Genomic DNA, 21,520 nt, shown 5'->3' with positions numbered 1-21,520 from the left:
AAATACAAAAATTAGCCGGGTTTGGTGGTGTACACCTATAGTCCCAGCTACTCGGGAGGCTGAGGCAGAACAATCACTTGAACCCAGGAGGTGGAGGTTGCAGTGAGCCAAGATCGTGCCACTGCACTCCATCCAGCCTGGGCGACACAGCAAGACTCCAGCTCCAAAAAAAGAAAAGTCAAGTTGGCATTCGTTTAATGATGCTTTAGATGATGTGGTTTAGCTGAAGCTTGCTTTTCTCGACATGACTCTGACACTGATTGCTAGGGTAAGGGTTCTTTTGAGTATGTTACTCCTACATGTTATTCCTACCCGTGTTGCGCCTCGTGATACCACACTTTGCTGCACTACTTTATTTGAACTAACCTTAATTCATAAGGCCCCTTGGTCTCCATATGGTGTGACTGTATCATTTTTGTAATAATTATAATAATAACGCAAACATTTACTGAGTGCAGGCAATTGAGCAGACACTTTTAAATGCTGTTTTCTCATTTAATACAGCAAATCTATGATGGAGGTACTGTTACCAGCCCCACGATATAGATGAAGAAATTAAGGCACAGAGAGATTAATTTGTCACAAAGCTTGCAGGTGGTGACACTAAGCAGTGTTTCTCTGGAACCCATGCTCTTCTTAACCACTTGCTTATATCACCTTTTTCTGAATCAGCCCATCTTTATTAAATTTTGACAATTGAAGTCATGTTTTTGGCAACGACGTGATTATCAACATTCATAAATATGATACCAAAATCATATAGTAACACCCAGATGGACAGCATTATGCTGATATTTCTTGTCATTGAAATGAAAAGAATTTTTTAAATTCTTGGAGATAATTTATCGTTTCCTAAGATTAGAAACACAAGGAGATTTGGAAGTCCTGAGGAAGAATTTAAGATAAGTATTGAAACCTAATAAGTAAAGACTTAATTGTATTCATTCAGTCATTCATTCAAGATCTCAGATAAATGATGGCATTTATTGGATCACCAACTCCTCCAAAAAGAAGTAAGTTTGAATTATAGGAGCAGAAACACAATGTAGAATTACTTTTTGACAGTAAAAGCAGGTAAGGATGTGGCTTATCAAAGGAGGCTATGGAATGTTCACTATCTTATGCCTGCCATTGTTTACCTAATGTGTAAATGGTTTGGGTACTTCTTAGAGATAGATGATGGGGATGAGATGGACTGTTTTTTAATATATGATATGCCAAACAAAACATATCAGCATATTGAGAAAGCTAAAAGTAGAATCAGGAAATAAGAAAACAGAGAATGCCAGCTTGGCGTGGTGGTGCACTCCTATAGTCCCAGCTACTTGGGAGGCTCAGGCAGGAGGATCACTTGAGCCCAGGAGTTTGAGGCTGTTGTGCATAATGCTTGCCCCTATGAATAGTCACTGCACTCCAGCCTGGGCAACACAGACCCCATATTAAAACAAAAAAAAAAAAAAAAGAAATGATGCAGGGCAAATAGCAGTAACCTAGGTAAATATGTTTACTTAAACTAAATATTAAGATGGGCTATGAGCTTCCTGGCAACGGTAGCAAAAAAGTAAATACAGTGACTTGCCATAATTTTCAGTGTCTTCTGAAGAGAAGTATACCAGGTCTTAGTTTTGAAACCAAAGATGAACTTACATTAAAGACACTGAAAGTGACTTTGGATAAGCTCTTAATGTTTCTCTGCCTTATTAATAATTTTCTTGTCTGTAAAATAGGGGTGTACCATATATAAATATGATACATATATCTTAATATATATGTAATATATACATAAGATACATATATCTTAATATATATATAACATGCTACCCAGATCCCTCTTCCAGGAATGAGACGCTAGTCCTCCCCAGCTGTCTGGAATGCTGACTGCTGGTGGCTTCTGGTTGATTTCTTCAGAATTTCACTCTGCCCAAGGCAACTGTCTCACCCAAGGTGAGGGCCCCCCACTCTCTGGTGGCAGCCTGAATCCAATGACTGGTCAGTGCTGAAATACCAAGGTCCAACCTCCTTGCCTCAATTCGGTATAACTCTGAAGGACAACCTGAGTTCCATACCTCATTTTAGGATTAGCAGAGGCTGCTGTTGCAACTCTACTTTAACTTCTTTCTGTGCCCAGCCCTGCTTCTCAGTCTCTCACATGTGTGGTTCCCAAGAGCCTTCCCCAGCATACCTGCACAGTCTCCTCTGACTCTCTTTCCAGGGACACTCTCGTTAGGAATGATCATGTAAATTGCTTAGCCCAAATCTCAGCACTCAGTTGGCACTCAGGAAATGGTAGCTATGATTTACCTTCATTACATGGCACGTTGAGCCATGTAAGGAAAATGTTTGGTTTTTGTAGAAGGTACAGAAATATTTTTTCATATGGTCATTTCTCTTAGCAGTCTTCATAAAGCTAAGAATAGAATATAAAAATTCTACCAAGTGAGCTATAAAAATACTTATGATTGCCTGAATTTATTTCTAACAACTTCCTAACTAAGTTCAGATCACCCAGGATAGTTGCTTTTAATAAAACATGCTTATTTTCAGGTTTTTCTTAGAAAGGATATGTGTCAGGATATGAAGATGTATTCTTTTCTTGCATTGGTGACCTGTAGTTTACACTGTGTAAATGCAAAAAATATATATTTTTTGAATGTTTACATTTTCACAAGTTAATGAATCTGGATTTAATGTTTGTACCCAGAGGTCTTGAGGGAAGATTTCAGATAACCTTAGTTTTTGTATGATTTTATCTGCCTATCAGGGTTCTTTTTCTCATAAACAAATGTGTAAAATCTACTAATGGAAACATCTCTATTATAGGTTATCTTTGCACTATAGATGGTAGTTTTTAGTGAGAAAATAACTACAGAACTGAGAGAATCACATGGTCAACAGATGAAAGGAATAAAGTGGCCTACTGCTTCAGGGGAAGCCTGCTCTGCACAGTCTCCCTTTTAAACATTGGTCTCATGAATGGAAACACCTTCGTATTTGGGAAGCAATACGATGTTGTAATGGTAAAGCTGTGTGCGGATTTTTGAGGTGGCTGGGGGGTTTTAATTTTTAGACATGGTTGTCCATGGAATAATTAGTTCGTAGTGGAGGGTGTTTGGGAGTACTTTAATGAAGACTGGTTCTCCCCTGCTATGCCAGAAATATTTTAGATAATTTTCTTGCATGTATTTTAGATATCACGTACTAATAAAAGTATCATTTTTAGTGTATCTGAATACCTCTTTGATGTAGTCCCCCAAGGTGTGAACTGAGAAAAAGATTCAAAGAGGTGCTGACTTAGCAACTTCAGAGGTGATGTAGGAGGTCAAATGAAAATAGCCTCTAATCCCAGTCAGTTCTTTACCAACAACTGATTTTTTTTTTTTCCCTTTCAGGTGAGGAGGAAGTTCTAGACAAATAATGTTATCTGCTATCTTTGGTGACTGTAGCTACTACCTATTGCTGCTTATATACTGAAATAGTTCAGTATACCCTACTTTTTTGACCTGTATTGTTGTAAATAGAAAAGCACTTGAGAATTCCTTGTCTTGAAGGATTCTTGTACCCTAAAGAAGCTCTTATACATGAACATGCATGCTAGGTGTGACCTTTACAAGTATTACTGCTCATCTGAGATCATTGTATGAGTGTACATGAGAAGCACACATAGCATAGGGTCAGAAGCTTTATGGTTACATGAATTGAGTTCCTTGAGCCATGGAAGATGTTTGTTTTTAACAATTAGTATTGTCCTTCTTTAGGGTTTTTTTCTTAGTAATCTGAATGGGCACGACCCTCAGCTGCTAGCATGGAGGAACCTAGAAAACTTAGAACTTGATATTCATTGACAATCAAAATTTCCTGAATTTTATATTTTTTTAAAGTTTTGTTTTTACTTTCTTTTATTTTTTATTTTTATTTTTTGAAACAGAGTCTCACTCTGTCACTCAGGCTGGAGTGCAGTGGCACAGTCTCAGCTCACTGCAACCTCTCCCTCCTGGGTTCAAGCAATTCTCATGCCTCAGCCTCCCGAGTAGCTGGGACTACAGGTGTGCATCACCACACTCGGCTAATTTTTGTATTTTTAGAAGAGACAGGGTTTCTCCTGTTGGCCAGGCTGGTCTAGAACTCCTGGCCTCAAGCGATCTGCCTGCCTTGGCCTCCAAAAGTGCTGGGATTATAGGCTTGAGCCACTGGACCTGGCCCTGAATTATTAATGTGTATTCTAGGCAAGAATCTCTTCTCATGGAGGCAGTATTGACCAGTTATAAACACAAAGTGAGTGAGTCATTGATAGCCAGATTCAGAATGAAGTGCAAGCTGATAGGATTCAGTCCTGGACAGTTCCCCACAAAGACTGAGGCTCCAGAGAGGTAAGATCTCTTCGTTTGTGGTGGTCATTCTGTTTGACCCTATTAAAATCAGGAAGCAATCGAGTCTTTCCCCCTTCCTGTCTTTGACAGAACTACTTTACATTCTTGACTATTTCATTTGCTTGTTTACTTTGTAAGGCATAAGAAATAAAATTTGGACAGGGCTGCAGAGCTCCCTTTGGCACGTGGCCTGCCCGCCCAAAGAAAGGTATAACAACAAGAATGATAGATATTTTTAAAATAGCCTTGCCCAGCTATTTTCAAAAGGTTTCAGGAGCCCCACCCATCAAGATTCATTGATTTGATAATTTATTTTAGTTAAGCAATGAATTTTCTGATGTTCTTTGCTAAGAAAAATTTTATCCTCTTGCTAGTGATTTACTACTTTAAAATTAGCTTAATTATGTATTGAATAAATACATATTTTGAATAAGCCTCATGTGATTAGCACTGTTCTAGGCTTGGGGAATAGAGACAACCAAGGTAGATAAAATCCTTACCTCATGGAGCTTACAATCTAGTGAAATAACTTCTTAGGAAACATTAAAGTTTCTTAAGTGGCATTTGATAATTTTCATATGCCAAACTCCTCTTAAAGGAATACTTATCTTTGGGCCTTGCTTCCTCATTTGTTAAGTGAGGAAGATGAACTAGATGATCTCTAAGGTTCTTTTATGTTCAGAACTTGTATTACGTTTTTCTATTTTTATTTTTTTTAGAGACAGGGGTCTCACTCTGTTGCCCAAGCTGGAGTGCAGTGGCGTGATCATGGCTCAATGCAGCCTCTACCTGCTAAGCCCAAGGGATCTTCCTGCCTCAGCCTCCCCAGTAGCTGAGACTGCAGGTGCACACCACCACACCCAGACTTTTTTTTTTTTTTTTTAAGTAGAGACAAAGTCTTGCTATATTGACCAGGCTGGTCTTGACTCCTGACCTTGAAGCGTCCTCCAGCCTTGGCCTCCCAGAGTACTGGAATTATAGGCATGAGCCACTGAGTCCGGCTCCATAATGTTTAGAAGATGGAGCCTGGTTTGTAATTAGAACCTTAGGCAATTCCACCCACCTTTAGTGGATCAGTATATTACAAAAAGTGTTATAAAGAGACATTTGCCAAAGACAGTGATATCAGCAGGTGATGAAGAGTATCAAATGCTGCAGGGAAGTTAAATGAGTTAAGGACAAAGTTTGAGGATCATTCAGTTATTAAGAAGACATTGGCCAGGCGCAGTGGCTCACGCCTGTAATCCCAGCACTTTGGGAGGCCAAGGCAGGCGGATCACCTGAGGTCAGGAGTTTGAGACCAGCCTGGCCAACATAGTGAAACCCCATCTCTACTAAAAATATAAAAATTAGCTGAGCGTGGTGGTGGGTGCCTGTAGTCCCAGCTACTCGGGAGGCTGAGGCAAGAGAATCACTTGAACCCAGGAGGCGGAGGTTGCAGTGAGCCCAGATTGTGCCACTGCACTCCAGCCTAGGCGACAGAGCGAGACTCTGTCTCAAAAAAAAAAAGAAAAGACATTGATGATCACAATAGGAACAGTTTTAATAGAGTCATAAATTAGACTGTGATCCCATTGAGTTGAGGATTGAATTATTGTAGACATTGCCTATTCCTGTGAGACCCTTTAGACATTAGGCAGTGTTAAAGCTGGAAGATGTGAGAGCTTAGCCATAGAGACTACTAAGGAACGTAGTCAAGACTTACTTTACTATACTTGTTTCTGGATGTGTGTTTTTCTGTTTTAAGTTGTTACTTGAGGTAGTTTATCTGGCATCTATATCGATAAGTTAATCAGATAATAAGTGATCAAGTACTGTGTGATGCAGTTGGAACAGATAATCAGCATAATGAATCATTTAATATCGCTTAATTATTACTTCAGAAAAAAGATTTCTTGCCCAGCAGGTAGAAAGAAGTGCTATATTTTTTAGAAGAGTAAAGTAATATCCTTGTGTGCTTTCACTTTTTTTTTTTTTTTTTTTTTTGAGACAGAGACTCCCTCATGTCGCCCAGGCTGGAGTGCAGTGGCACGATCTTGGCTCACTGCAACCTCCACCTCTCAGGTTCAAGTGATTCTCCTGCCTCAGCTTCCCGAGTAGCTGGGACTACAGGTGCCCACCACCACGCCTGGCTGATTTTTGTCTTTTTAGTAGAGATGGGGTTATGCCATATTGGCCAGGCTGGTCTCAAACTCCTGACCTCAGGTGATCCGCCCACCTTGGCCTCCCAAAGTGCTGGGATTACAGGCATGAGCCACCGCACCCGGCCCTTGTATGCTTTTACTGATAGAAATTATTTCCTTCAAGAAACGGGAATTTGGTTAATTTACCTCTTAAAGGAAATATTAATGCTGCTTTATCTAAATGAACAGGATAGTGAGTGAACTGATAATTGTACTTAAAGTAGTTGTTCCAATCTTTAGAATCTCCTATAAAATCTAAGATACAAGTTTACCTTATTTTAGGGTTTCAAACTAATGTATGTTATATTTTATGGAGGAAAGAACTACATAATGTAGAGCAGAATTTTTTAACAAGAGGTTCTTGTATGGGTTCTTTAGTGAGTCCAGGTACCCCCTTGAAATTGTATGGGACAGGTTGTGTATGTGTGCATTTTTCTGAGGAGTGGATCCATGACTCAAAAAGGTTAAGAACTTCTGCCCTGGAAAGGAAAAGCAAAAGATTGAAGAATAAAAACATTTTGTATTTGCCAAAACTTGTTCTGTAGCAGTAAGTGTGAAACAAGTTTGCTACATTTTTCTTTTTGGTTTTACTTTGTTGGGGATTTTTTGTTTGGTTGGTTTTAAAGGATTTAGGGGATTGGCAAGTCAGTTTGTCAGATGTCAATGAACAGAAAACCTAAGAAAAAAGGTAGCAAAAGTTCTGCTGGCCCCAGATGGATTTTGCCTTAAGTAATTTCCTAATCATTAGTTACAGCTCTGTGTCAAAAGATGTACATAGAAATTTATGCTAGATTCTTAACATCTTTCTTACTGTGTGCAGAAATGTTTTTTTATTTATGTATGCTACATAAGATATTTTCTTTCCTACTTTTATGCTCACAGTAACAAAATATAGCTCAAGAAATTAATGTTTTTCTTAAAGATATTAAATGGTGTTTTGTTGCCTCAATTAACTAAGAGCAACCAGTTTTAATAGTTACAATAGTAACTTTAAAGGAATAAGAAAGATCTATTTTGCAAAGATCTTGCTTCAAAATACAAATCTGCTTTAGTCTGAGGTATCATTTTTAACAATTTTATAAGAAAATTAGTCACTGGAAATTTACTCCCAAAGTAATTTCTTCATCTCTCGTGGAGCATAATATGTGATTTTTAAGGCCTTGTTTGTGAATAAGTGTGCTCTTTAATCATTTGGGTAAAAGGAATCTCAAATTTATCATGTGTACTTGGCAGTGGATTAAGATAACTATGTAATCCATTTCCAGTGTGGCCAGCTTGACAGCTACATTTGAAAATCTGTTTCACTGCTTGTTTTTTCTTGTAACATTGTTTCCTGCTATTATAACTAAGCTGTCCTCCTTGCAGATTGACTTTATTTTTCATCTGACATCTTAGACTGATCAAGCCAATGTTTTCTAAACAATACATTTATATAGCTGTTATGCCTTATTTCTGTTCCTCCACGTTATAATGCTCCATTCCATGTATGGTCAGTTAGCTAGAACAGTGTTTTTGTCCTGGTGAATATTTTATGATTGTATGAAATGGGGCAAACTTTGAGAAAATTATTAAGCCAATACTGGAATTGGTTGGCATATGCCTTTATGATTTATTTAGTTTGTTTTCTACTTTGCCCTACCAGGGAAGAATTTAATTCTTCCCATTTCCTGAAAGTCAAAGGATTGGAGGACACTAAAGCAAAATAAACCTTAATCTCACCACAAAAGTAGCTTAGGTAATGTCAGGAAGGGCTTTGATGAAACCACTGTCCCTGCTTATAGATCTTATTTTCCAAGCCTTTCAATATTTTATTTGCCCTTTTCTGAACTCTACAATTTCCCTCTCTTGTAGCTGGTTCGATGCCCAGAACTGAATGCTGTGCTCCAGCTGTGGCCTCACCGGTGCTGAATAGAGAGGAAGAGCCACCTTCATAGCTTACATGTGATTCCTCTGCTTATACAACCCAATACTGGATTTACTTACTTTGGCAAGATAGCTGCATTGTGCACTGTATTTAATGTTACATGTACTGTAACCCTGGGTCTTTCTCTACATTGCTGCCGTTAAACCCCCAATCCTGCCAATCTAAAACTCCTGCCTTTGTTTACCTTCCCCCTCCCCCATAGACTCCCCATACATTCATCCACAATGAATGTCATCTTTTTATTCTCTCATTTCCTTTTACTCTAATCTTAAACTTTGGCAAAACTTTCACTCTGTCCTATAAATTGTCAGTTGTCAGCCATCTTATTTTTCTCCCTGCTTTGGTAATGGGACATCTTTGAAGTCTTTTCTCTGGCTCTTTTCCCTTCATAGTCATGAAGCACTTGGCATGGTGGATTTAGTAAGCATTCTGTTGCCATTGCTTCCAAATCAAATACCATGAACTCCTCTGGGTTGACCACCGATCAAGCTGTTACCTATGCTTTAGTTCTTCAGTCCAGGTTTTCCTGACTCCTCCTGACCTCTATCCCTACAGCTTCTTTCAGGATACAGTATTCTCTCACAACTCTTCCTCCAGGGGGAGACAACAGCATCATGTCAATTTACTGGGGAGATTTCTGACAGTCAGGAAAATTACAATCTCTAATTGTGAATAGAATAGTTTTTAATAATTTTAAGCACATTTCTGCCCCTGCCCCAGACCTTAATCTTTAGAAACTATTAAGCTTAAGTTACTACAAATTTCTAGGATGAGTAAAATAAAGGAAGAAGAAAGGGAAGCAAGATTTTTGTGTTGAATAGGACATGGTTCTCCAAGAAAGCCAAATTGAGGTTCTTGTTGGGTTTGAGAGCTGTCTGAAATGGGAATTGAGGCTTCGTTTTTCTGAGCATTATTGTAATCTCAGCTCTAGAGTAGGTTTTTAAGTGGGTTTATTTAGGACTGTTGACACGCACAGTCTTAATTCCATGCTTTGGCTAATTTAGAGTGTGGAAAGTGTAACCTCTTTTGCTTTATTGTGGGTGATAATTGGAAGGTCTCCATAGTTCCTTTTTATCCATCTCTAAACTCCCTCAAGTTTAACTCAATCCCAGTGCTTCTTACGGTACCAGTCAAGCCGAAGTTTCAGTTCTTACTCTTTTTTTTCTTAGTTGATGTGATTTAAATAGCCTCTCCTTGGATCTGTGGTCTTTACTGAACCCAGAAGTTACCTCTTAAGTGCATTTATATCTTGAGAGAGTTAAAATCAGTTGCGAAATCTTTTTTAACATGATTTCAATACATCAAATTCCTATCATGGATTTAAAAGTTACCAAACATCTTTCCTTCAGGCCCCTGATATTTTACATACTAGCATAGTGCAGTAGTCAAGTGTATTACAAAAGTACACTACAAAGTAAGAAGTTGCAAGATCTGTTAGTGTCTTTTGATAAATTGTAAAATGTGTCACCTGACTTTTCTTCCATATCTGTAACCATTAGATACTGCTAGTTTCCTTATTCACAATTACATAAGCCAAGTGAAGTATTAAGCTCAATTTGGTGGTTCCAAAGAGAGTAAGAGTCTTTGCTGTGGTTTCCTACCATGTCTATCGCCAGAGATTGGTGGCTTTGCTTATGCTTGTGTCACTTCCTGATATGTGTGGCACCTTTCTTGAAAGGAATGTTAGTTTTATTCCCTGACTTCTGAAATAACCGTCAGCAACAGAGCCGACTGGGCCCTTGTGTGTGCTGAATGCTTTTCTCCAGGCAGTCAGTAAGTAGTGAGCAGTGACATGGTTTCCTTCTCCATTTATGGCCTTGGAAGGGTGAAAGGGACATGGTTGGGACTCTCCATTTACGGTCCTTGGAGGAGTTGAAAAGAGTGGTTGGGGTGTTCTTGGAGGCAGAAACTAGACATTGTGAGATAAAAATAAATTGGCAAGGGATGTTTGGAATTCAAATTCCAATCCCTGCAAGGAGGGCAGAGGGCGCTGGGAAAGGGAGAGTGTGTAGAAAGTCAAATGAGCTCTGCCGCAGGCATTTGTCTCCTTCCATTGGAAGGTTTGCCCATGACACACATTTGCCAAGTTCATATTTCTGGTTTGTTCTAGAAAGTTTTGTCTTACGTAATTGTGACTATCTTTTACGAAGAGGAAGAAGAAACACTTTTAAAAAGAGTGTATCGTTGGAAACCTCAGTTCTCTAAGGCATCATTTGAGGCTCCAGAAGAGATCTCAAGAAAGGGAGAATGAGGCAGATGCTTGTGCAGGGGGTAGGCCGGCTGGCTTTAGGGTGGGAGACTCTTAATTGTTGCTCTGTTTTTGTGTGAGGAAGATCATCACACATGTCGTGCTTTTATTATTCCTTTTACCCATCTAGATTTCTGGCTTCAAGGGACAAATTTTTAAAGTATCTGATAGAGTGTCTTGTAGATTGTCAACTGTGATTTAAAGATACTGAACTTCCTGGCTGGGTGTGGTGGCTCACGCCTGTAATCCCAGCACTTTGGGAGGCCAAGGCGGGCGGATCACCTGAGGTCGGGAGTTCAAGACCAGCCTGACCAACGTGGAGAAACCCCGTCTCTACTAAAATTACAAAATTAGCCGGGCAGGGTGGCGCATGCCTGTAATCCCAGCTACTTGGGAGGCTGAGGCAGGAGAATCACTTGAACCCAGAAGGCGAGGTTGCAGTGAGCCGAGATGGTGCCATTGCACTCCAGGCTGGGCAACGAGCGAAGTGCTGTCTCAAAAAATATATAAATAAAGAGACTGAACTTCCTTGGAGGCTTTGTAGAGATTATTAAGAGTTGTTTTAGTTTGGTGAAAATAGTTAACATATTGGCTTATGGAGAGCAATCTCACGTTTAGGATAAATTTAGTCTGGCAGTGCCTACAAATTAAGTCTGAGGTGAACTACTTTTGAACAGTTGAGTTAGAAAGTATTTGGTAGCCACCAGGGAAAAGAGATCTTATTTCAAGAAAATTATTAGTGAAACTCAGTAAAGTAGAAGGGAGATTAGAAGGAACAAAGGGAGGCAGAGATGGGATAGAGACTGGTTGCAACTTAACTAAATTTGGAAGCTGGGATTAAGCCCTTGATTTATCTTTTGAAATGCCATATAAGATAGCATAAGATGTACCATTAAATTCAGGAAACTGGGCTAATAATCAGAAATATGTGTTAGAAATAAAGACCATGGTAAAAATGGAAGGGTTGTACAAGAGAATAAAATTATTCAGGTTTTGTCTGTGGATTTGCATAATGATATTTATTTGCTGTGTGCCACATGGCAGAAAAGGAAGTGAAATAACACCCCTCTGTCCCGTCCTTTTCCCCAGAAAGAAATCACTGGCTTCATTTGTTGGTTTGTTTAGCTGGCAGCTTGAGTTGGTAGAACAGACTAGTAGATTGTCTAGCTTTAGACGTAGGTATTAGTGTACTGTTTCTTGATCATTGATGTTTGAGACCTGGAATTTGTAGCATTATTGATTTGACCTCTGTTTTAAATTTTAGCGGCTTCCACAAAGACTGAGTTAGTAAGGAATACAACTATGTAAGTAATATGTTTTACTAGCTAATTTGTTTAGGCAATTATTTTTACCCTGTATTCATTCCTTCTTAATCAAGAGTAAGGCAGGTATTCTTTGCTTTGGGAAATTCTTCTTTCTGTCCTCCCTTCCCTCACTTTTTCCAAATTCTGGGCACAACAGCAGCTCTCTCTCTTCTGTGGCAGGTGTGCATCCTATTGGCTGGCTGGTATTTCTTGTTTTTTTTCCCCCCTTATTCTTTTTAAATGGGGGTGGGGGTATAAAAATATGTGTATGGGGTACATGCAATAATGTTGTAATGTTTCTTGTTGTTTAATGGATAATTAATTGCAAAATAATTGTTTTAATTATAACATGTTTGAGTAAATGCTAAATTAGTATTTTTTTCTAATATAATAATGAATTTGAAATCTAGCATTCCTGTAACAATGTGTCTATGTTTGTCTGTCTGTGTCTGTCTAATAGTAATTAATATCTGTGGTCCGTACCTGGAAGAGGAAGTACAGCTTTAAAGGAATAACAAAAGACTTTGTGTCTTAGACCCTTCGCAGGTGTTACAGTCGGGTGAAAGAACATGGTGTTGGGAAAAGAAAGAGCAGTTACACATTTGAACAGTTGGAACAGGTGTTTGGTCAGGGAGGATGGGATGCTCAGCCCTGCCAGCCTGTACTTATTAACAGTAGTGGCTTGTACCAGGAGCTGGAGTCAGATGGCAGCACTATGGAGGACTATTCACAGGAGGACTGGGGAAACCACAGTCAGGATCTCCATGGCTATCCAACAGATCAGGAATTGGGTAAGAAAGCCAACATATATGATACTTATGTTTGTGTATATTTATATACCTTTATGTATGTGCACCAGTACTTATTACCTGTAAATATCTTTGGTACTGTTCCCTATAGTGGTCAGCATAAGGCATAAAGGGCATCTCTGCCTTGTATGTCTTTTATGAATTTGCATGTCCCAGTCTATATGGGGCAATGTGGGCATCCTTGGTTTAGCCTTAAACTGCCAACTGGTGCTTGGTGTTGTTCATTTGGCAAGTTGTTTACCAGCAGGATTCCCAAAGGCACAGAAGAATTTCTAATTCTGAGCTATACAAGTACACTCAGTGACAGGTAACATCCTGTGCAATTCTAAATATCCTGTACCTTCTAGTTCTAAGATGACTGCTAAGATAATGACTCTTGGCCCAACTGCTGTAGATGTTGTTCTTAGGAATTCCTTCTTTTATCCCAAATACATTTTTCTTTTCTGTTTATGATTTGGAAAAGGTCTTCTCTCAGACTTGAGCCTGAACACAAAATGAGGGGAAGCCTCCATTTATCTTGAATAGAGCTGTTATTTGAACTGTGTGATCATGTTCCTTCACACTTCTTAAGGGATCGCATCCCAACAGTAGCTGGAATTATTTATATAGTCATAGGCATTAAAAATGGAAAATAAAATTCCTGGTCATCAAATCTAAACTTGTAGGGCCTAACTAAGAGTATATATGTAGTTGTGGGGTTGTTCTGTTTCTTTGCGCATTACATGCTCCAATTTTTATTTTCATAATTTGATTTCATAATTTGGAAGTACTGATCAATCAGCCATTGTACATTAACAGGAGGTTATGTAATGAGTGCTCACTTAGAAGGGTATATTCTTGCTCCCAGCCCTTGGTACTCAGGCAGCCCCCAAGGAAGTATAAGTAGGATTGGCAGTATAAACATGCTCCCTGAGCTTTAGATAAAAGTCCATGGGCTCTGTTTTTTACCAAATTCTTGATGATAGAAAAATGTTAATTCCAAAGAAAAAGGACTAAATGCTAATATGATTCTTAGCAATGTTGTTTTAAAAATACTCTTCAAATATTGGAAGACAGTCAAAGAAGAAAGAGGTTATAAAACTATAAGACTAACAGCGTATAAGAAATGGACTTAACGATTAGAAGAATAAAAGGGATAGATGGTAAGCGATCACTACCGATTAATTTCAAAGGAGTAATAAGGTCTAAATTACTTTGGCATTCCCTAACACTGGTTTTGCTGTAGAGAGTTAAGTCACTCAAACCTTTGGGAAAAAAGCAATATGCAGAATATGTTGATCCTGACATTGGGGGAATAATTGCTTTGTAAAACCTACATAGAAAATCTAAATGGAACAGAATTATTTTTATTCTTCTCCTTTTAAAATCATGTCTGCAGCGAAATTAAGCTTTAAGCTCCTAGCTAGAAATCCACTGGTGACCTTGAAGAATTTTATACTTGTAGAGCTGGTTTCCGATGTTACATATAAATGTATGCATCTGATTATATAAGAGCTATATTTATAAATCTGACATTGGACAGTGTTTGACACTAGAATAAAAGCCTGGTTTTGGAAAGTATGGAATGATCAGTAAACACAGCTACTTATCTACATACATGCATGCCACCACTTAGGAAAGTATAACTTTTTTCAAAATCTTTGCTTTTCAGATGAAATACCTGTCACAAAGAGAACATTAAAAATAAAACAAGAGTCTTCTGAAGAAGCACAGTAAGTAGATGCTTCACCTTTCCAGAAAGTGTGTCTGCCTAAGTTTAATGACCATTGGGAAGATCAGAAAATATTTAGACATATTATGAAAGTTCCGGCCATTCACCAAGGAGGCATGTCTATTCATTCTTTAGATTTAATCAGGGACTCACTTAAAGCTATTAGAAAGCATCACAAACATAGCATCACTGGTAATTCCAGGAACTGTGATGTCTATACGTTCTTTTTTTTTTTTGAGACGGAATCTCGCTCTGTCACCCAGGCTGGAGTGCAGTGGTGCAATCTCTGCTCACTGCAAGCTCTGCCTCCCGGGTTCACGCCATTCTCCTGCCTCAGCCTCCAGCGTAGCTGGGACTACAGGCGCCCGCCACCACGCCCGGCTAATTTTTTGTACATTTAGTAGAGATGGGGTTTCATCGTGTTAGCCAGGATGATCTCGATCTCCTGACCTGGTGATCCGCCCACCTCAGCCTCCCAAAGTGCTGGGATTACAGGCGTGAGCCACCGCACCCAGCCAGATGTCTATACATTCTTTCGTATCTTAGCTTAACCCTTCCAGTGATTATCTAAAATGTTGAGAATTTTGTATAGAAGAAATAAATGTGTTACAGGAAAACAGATGTGTTTTTGGTATTTGCCTGTGTTTGGATGTGGACATCTGGATGTTTAATTAAGGCACAAAGATGAGTCACAGGAACCTGAGTTTATCTGAGGTTAGGTGAAATGATAGGCGGACCAGAGGGACACCTGAAGTATTTTGGGAATCAAAAAGAAAGCTCTTAGATGACCTATTATACATTTGGAGAAGAAAGCAGTTGCTAGAGGAAAGACTAAGAAAGTCCAGGGACAGAGTCCTCCCTGGTCCACACAATTTGATCTTCCCCGAGTTTAGCATTATCTTTTGTGCAAGGACATCATAGTTCTTGGAATTACCAGTGACATCATATTTGTGGTTCTTTTTAATAGCTTTAAGTGAGTCCCTGATTAAATACAATTACTGAGGAGAATATACTGACCGAAAATTTATGGGGAAAGTAAGGAACGCCATTCATTTTTTTTACCTGTTAACCTTGGAGCATTGATAGCACCCACTTATTCTTGAGTGCTTCATCCCACACATGTGATCTTGATGTCTGAGAGATGGTAGAGAAGAGGCAAAAAGGGCTGTGATAGGTAACAGGCAGCACAACAAGAAAACATTAGTTGTTTTTTGTTTTGTTTGTTTGTTTGTTTGAGACAGAGTCTTACTCCATCACCCAGGCTGGAGCGCAGTGGTGCAATCTTGGCTCACTGTGAGCACCTGTAATTCCAGCCCGAGTAGGTGGGACTACAGGCGCGTCACCATGCCTGGCTAATTTTCGTATTTTTAGTAGAGATGGGGTTTTGCCATGTTGGCCAGGTTGATCTCGAACTCCTGACCTCAAGTAATCCACCTGTCTAGGCCTCCCAAAGTGTTGGGATTACTGGCGTGAGCCACAGTGTCCGGCCACATTAGTTGTTTTTATTCAGCAAGCCACCACTACCACCTCCCCTTTGTAAATGCTCATTTCTTTTTCAGAGTCTCTCTTTGGAATCAAAGAATTCCCATTGTCATCTGATTCCATGTCTGGAAAGAGGGTGAGAGTTCAGGGATGAGGAGTTTTTCCCCCAAATTGTAGCCATTATTTCATTCCTCAAAAAAGAAGCTAATCGCCCACATCAGTAAGTTTAAGGCCATTTCTTATTGGGAAGTAGTTGTCTTTTAGGAGTGTGACATCAAAGTGTACCAAAGGAAGGGAAACTGATTAATGTTGTAAAAAGTAAGTTGGGCGTGGTGACTCATGCTCACGCCTTTAATCCCAGCACTTTGGGAGGCCAAGGTGGGTGGATCGCTTGAGGTCAGGAGTTTGAGACCAGCCTGGCCAACATGGTGAAACCCTGTCTCTACTAAAAATACAAAAATTAGGCTGGGTGCAGTGGCTCATGCCGGTAATTGCAGCACTTTGGGATGCCAGGGCAGGCAGATCACGAGGTCAGGAGTTCAAGCCCAGCCTGGCCAACATAGTGAAACCCTGTCTCTACTAAAAATACAAAAAATTAGCCAGGCATGGTAGCGGGTGCCTGTAATCCCAGCTACTTGGGAGGCTGAGGCAAGAGAATTGCTTGAACCCAGGACACGCAGGTGCAAGACTCTGTCTCAAAAAAAAAAACAAAAAAACAAAAAATTAGCTGGGCGTGGTGGCACACACCTGTAATCCCAGCTACTCGGGAGGCTGAGGCACAAGAATTGCTTGAACCCAAGAGGCAAAGGTTGCAGTGAGCCGAGATGGTGCCACTGCACTCCAGCCTGGATAACAGAGTAAGACTCTGTCTCGAAAAAAAAATGTGAGTTATTACAAGGCAAAGCACGGTGGCTCACGCCTGTAATCCCAGCATCCTGGGCGGCCAAGGCGGGAGGATTGCTTGAGCCCAGGAATTAAAAACCAGTCTGGGCAACATAGCTAGACTCTCATCTCCACAAAAATTTTTAAAATTCACTGGGTATAGTGGCATATGCCTGTAGTCCCAGCTACTCAGAAGGCTGAGGTGGGGGGTTACTTGAGTCTGGGAGGTCAAAGCTCCAGTGAGTCATGCATTCCAGCCTGGGTGACAGAGCAAGATCCTATCTCCAAAAAAAAAAACAAACAAACAAACAAACAAAAAAGAGTTATTACAAATGTATACCTTCAAACCTTTATTCTCCAAAAAAGTCACTGGCTTTTTCACTAAAGTGTCCTATCTCTTCCTTATAATCATTCAGGACCTTCAAGGGAGGCCCAGTTGGTATAACTAGGAATGAACTCAAATTTTATGGATTTCATGTCACCAACCTCAAACCACTTAAACTTTTCTGGTGATTGGAACTTCAAAAACCAGGAAATCTAACAGACAGTTCTCAGGAATTGTTTAAATAACTGAGTCTAGTTTTCATTGTGCTCCAGAGCTTTGAAATGCTGGTTTGAATCTTGAGCCCAAATCAGCTTCAGGCTCATATCAGCAGGGCAGGAAACTGACAGACTCTGAGGAAATATCCAGCCTGTGCTGCCTCTCCTCCAGGTTTTAGCTCTCAGGGTGAGAGATTCTGAACAAGGTCTGGGTAGGCCATTTATTTTCCAGTGCAAGAGTTTATTTAAAACGGTTCTTTGCAGGGTCTGACTATAGCATTAGCGCCATGACAATGCTGAAAAAAATAACGTGATTTGGGCATGGGATTTCTTTTTCTCTGTAGGTATAGGTGGGATTAGCTGAACCTGGCTAATCCCCTAGTCTGCTCATTTATTCAACACACGTTTCTCAAGTGCCTACTATATGTCAGGCATTGGGATACTTCATTGAGCATAATAGACAAAAATCTCTGCTCTCCATCCCAACTCCTTAGCATAGTCCTCTGTAAGATCAATAAAACATTTCAAAGGAGGGCAGGGAAAGATGGTAGCTATGAAAGATAATTTTCCTTTAAAGCATCGACCTATGCAGAAATATGGTCTATGTCTTAGCCTCATAAGCACCACAATCAGACATCATAAAATTGACCAAGTGCTTTTGTCTCCTCTGAGAAGAGGAATAATTCCCTGAGAAGGTAGTGATTTCATCTAGATAGCCACTCTCATACTTGAAAGCTTTCAAGACAAACTAAAGGATAGAGGGTAAATTCAGGGCAGTCTTAGCTCCAAGAAGCGGCTGATAACAAAATATTAATTCTCTGCCATCTTGCAAAGAAAGTCAAGGAGAGCGAGAGGACAGACTGAGAATGGCCATGTGAAGCCTTGCCAGAATGTTCCCAAAGCTCCTCCCCTAGAAGATATGAGAATGTAGCAGGAAAAGTCTCAAGGATCAAGCTCCTTCCAGAGCCCTTTTTCAAGAAGCTGTTAGCACGCACACCCCCCTTTCTTGCCTGTGTATGATTGTATGTAAGTGTGGTAGTTGAGTGTTTTTATAGGTTAAACCCGTAATTGATGTGGAGGGTAGTAGTTTGTTGCCAAGTTAATATTTAACAAACCAATCTTCCAGTATCAAAGTTTTGCTGTACTTGAGAAGCAAACTTTATATAGCTTCATATATATACAAATTACATGATTTAAGCAGCCCGTGAAATAAAAATTCCAGCATTTTCTGTCTTCTTCTGTTAAGTATATGAGTGAAAACTGAAATAATTCCTATATTTTTGCTTCCCTTTATAAAGGGTTTTCTAGAACAGTCTCAATTTATTATCTTGAATGTTGCTCTCTTGAAATCTAAGCCTAATGTGAGCCTTTTCCATCTGAATTCCCAGATCTTAATTCTGTGCTAACCTGACTTCTATTAATTTTGGGATTAGTAATGAATTTCAGACAAATAGAAAATGTCATTTTAAAAAGGTCATTAGCCATAATCAGTTGTATATTTTCCCACAGCACACACAAAGCCCATTATTGGACTTTCTGAATTTCCAGGTTAGAAATTAAGCTGTTAATTATTTTAAGTGACGCCAGATACTTTTCTAAATACAGCATTTTTCACCTTATTTTGGTAGGTAGGTAGGTCTGAAGGCCATCATAGACATAATAGCCACTTTAAAATATTATGATCCATAGATTTCTGAAATCCTAGAGTCTAAGGTATTGATTCTGATTATACAGTGAGGCTGTAGAAGTCATGGAAAGCAGTTTATCATTAATTCTTAGAAACTTGCTAGGGGTGTGTTTCTTTTCATTTTAATAGGTTGATTGTCTAGACTTACACTGCCCAGTACAGTAGCTGCTAGTCACATGTGGCTATTTAAATGTAATTTTAAACTAAATATAATTAAAAATGTAATACCTCAGCCACATTTCATGTTCTAGTGGCCACCATATTGGGCAGCAGATACAGAACATTTCCATCATCACAGAAAGTTCTATCTGACACCGCTGTTCTAGATACTTAGGGAATTTGACTTTTATTTGTCTTTCCAGGAAGAGAGACATCATGCAGAATATTGTACAGATTTTGGAATCGGTACAGTTGAAATGGGAACTTTTTCAGAGCTGGACAGACTTTTCAAGGCTCCATCTTTCTAATAAACTGGCCATTTTTGGAATTGGTTATAACACCCGTTGGAAAGAGGATATCCGTTACCATTATGCTGAGATCAGCTCCCAGGTGCCCCTTGGCAAGCGACTTCGGGAGTACTTCAACTCTGAGAAGCCTGAAGGACGGATCATTATGACCCGAGTGCAGAAAATGAACTGGAAAAATGTTTACTACAAATTTTTAGAGATCACTATTAGCGAAGCTAGGTGCTTGGAGCTGCACATGGAAATTGACTGGATACCCATTGCCCACTCCAAACCAACTGGTGGGAATGTTGTTCAATATTTATTGCCTGGGGGTATTCCTAAAAGCCCAGGCCTTTATGCCATTGGCTATGAAGAATGTATTGAGAGGCCCCTCTCACCACACGTGGAGCAACGTTCCCTGGACCCAGGAAAAGAGGGCCGGGTTGACCTGGAAACCCTTTCAGCACAAGCCTCATTACAGGTGGAAATAGAAGCCACCCGAATTATCTATTGCTACCTCGGGATTGCTGAGGTCAGGACTCTACAGCAGTGCTTATTTTTACATTTCCAAGCGAATACCAAAACCTTCAGCAAAGATTGGGTTGGTATTAACGGGTTTTTGTCTCAGAACTGTATCGTGGATCCCGGAGTTTCCCCCAAATCCATCTACATCAAATTTGTAGAAGTAGAGAGGGATTTTCTTTCCGCAGGCTCTTTAGTTGAGTGCCTGGAAAAAGCCATTGGATACCCCTTAAAATTTAACAACTGAATGTCATCCTTCATAAGGATTTGGGCTCTTAGCTCCTTCTTCTCTACTCACTTCCCATTACCCGGACCACCCCTCATCCAGATGCCGCCATCAGACTCTTCATGGAAACCCTTTCTTCAATTGGGCCAGTACGACTTCTAAGGAATCATAGTAGACTTGGGCCAGAAAAAACAGACCTCACCTGAAAATGCTCATTTTGAGCAAGCAAGATATATAGCGAACTTGCATGGTGGGTCAGCTATTTCTTTTTTAAAAACAGAAAAACAATTTTTAAATGGATTTTAGAGCCCTAATATAAACAAATGTAGGTACATTCCATATTGGACAAAACTTATACTTTGAGTTTCATATGAAATTGAAAAATTGTATTTTTTTCACAATGTTTCATTTTTACACATCTCTATGTCTCTATATAAGTAATATTTACAACCCTGAATAAATAAGCAATAGATAATGGCAAGTTAAATCTTGATTCACAGTTAAAAAGACTGTTTTTCAATATCACCCTTAGCTACTATTGTATATAATTTAGATTTTCATTTTTTTCACCAACCAAGTGTTTTGCTATTTCCAATCAGTATTGCTTGCAAAGACCTTTGTTTCTGTGATGTACCAACTTTACAGTTGTGTTGCCATTTAAACCTTTTTTTAAAAAAAAAAAAAAATTAAAGTAATTCCTGGCCCCTTGCCGTACTAGTTGAGCTTTTTGTAGCAGAGTGTGGCTGCACTGGCAGTGGGGGCTGCGCTCTGACTTGACTGCTAAGAATGAAGAGAACAAACAGAGCAGGGTATCTTCACATCCTTTCATTCTCTATACCTCACTGACCAATGTCATTATTTACTGTCAGAGTACCAAAGGTCACTGAACATCTCATTTTGTAATTCTTTGAAAAATGACTAAAAATGACTAGGATAATCCTTCTGACCCTAAGTACATCAATTTGTAAAAGACTCATTCCTCATCTTTTGCACTCAGTACTCAGGGGCAGCTCTCAAGGAGTACAACTGGAAAACTGATGTAATCTTGCTATCTCTCAAAAGGAAGGAAGATCCAGTAGAAACTTTTTTTTTTTTTTTTAAGACAGGGTCTTGCTCTGTCACCCAGGCTGGAGTGCAGGAATACAATCATAGCTCACTGCAGTCTCGAACTCCTGGGCTCAAGTAATCC

General features: G+C 39.5%; 1 protein-coding gene across 6 annotated transcripts in view; it reads left to right on the top strand.

Moving 5' to 3' along the window:
- Nucleotides 1-21,040, top strand: part of MSANTD2 (Myb/SANT DNA binding domain containing 2) — a 35,645-nt gene extending 14,605 nt beyond the window's left edge. The window contains exons 1-4 of one of the 6 annotated variants that reach the window (XM_024930862.4): nucleotides 8,402-8,491; nucleotides 12,718-12,817; nucleotides 14,487-14,547; nucleotides 19,500-21,040. In XM_024930862.4, coding sequence (XP_024786630.1) covers nucleotides 12,742-12,817; nucleotides 14,487-14,547; nucleotides 19,500-20,352 — 990 coding nt within the window. In that variant the 5' untranslated portion in view covers nucleotides 8,402-8,491; nucleotides 12,718-12,741 and the 3' untranslated portion in view covers nucleotides 20,353-21,040. Of the gene's footprint in view, nucleotides 1-8,401; nucleotides 11,826-12,561; nucleotides 12,818-14,486; nucleotides 14,548-19,499 lie in introns of those variants that run through there. The other 5 variants (XM_024930860.4, XM_024930858.4, XM_034933950.3 and 2 more) reach the window with 5 other exon arrangements.
- Nucleotides 21,041-21,520: the final 480 nt, after the last annotated feature.

Source organism: Pan paniscus, chromosome 9 (assembly GCF_029289425.2).
Source record: "Pan paniscus chromosome 9, NHGRI_mPanPan1-v2.0_pri, whole genome shotgun sequence".
In the NCBI taxonomy this organism is placed as follows: Eukaryota; Metazoa; Chordata; class Mammalia; order Primates; family Hominidae; genus Pan; species Pan paniscus.
Note: the sequence above shows the minus strand (reverse complement) of the source record. Positions and strands in the feature narration are given on the sequence as shown.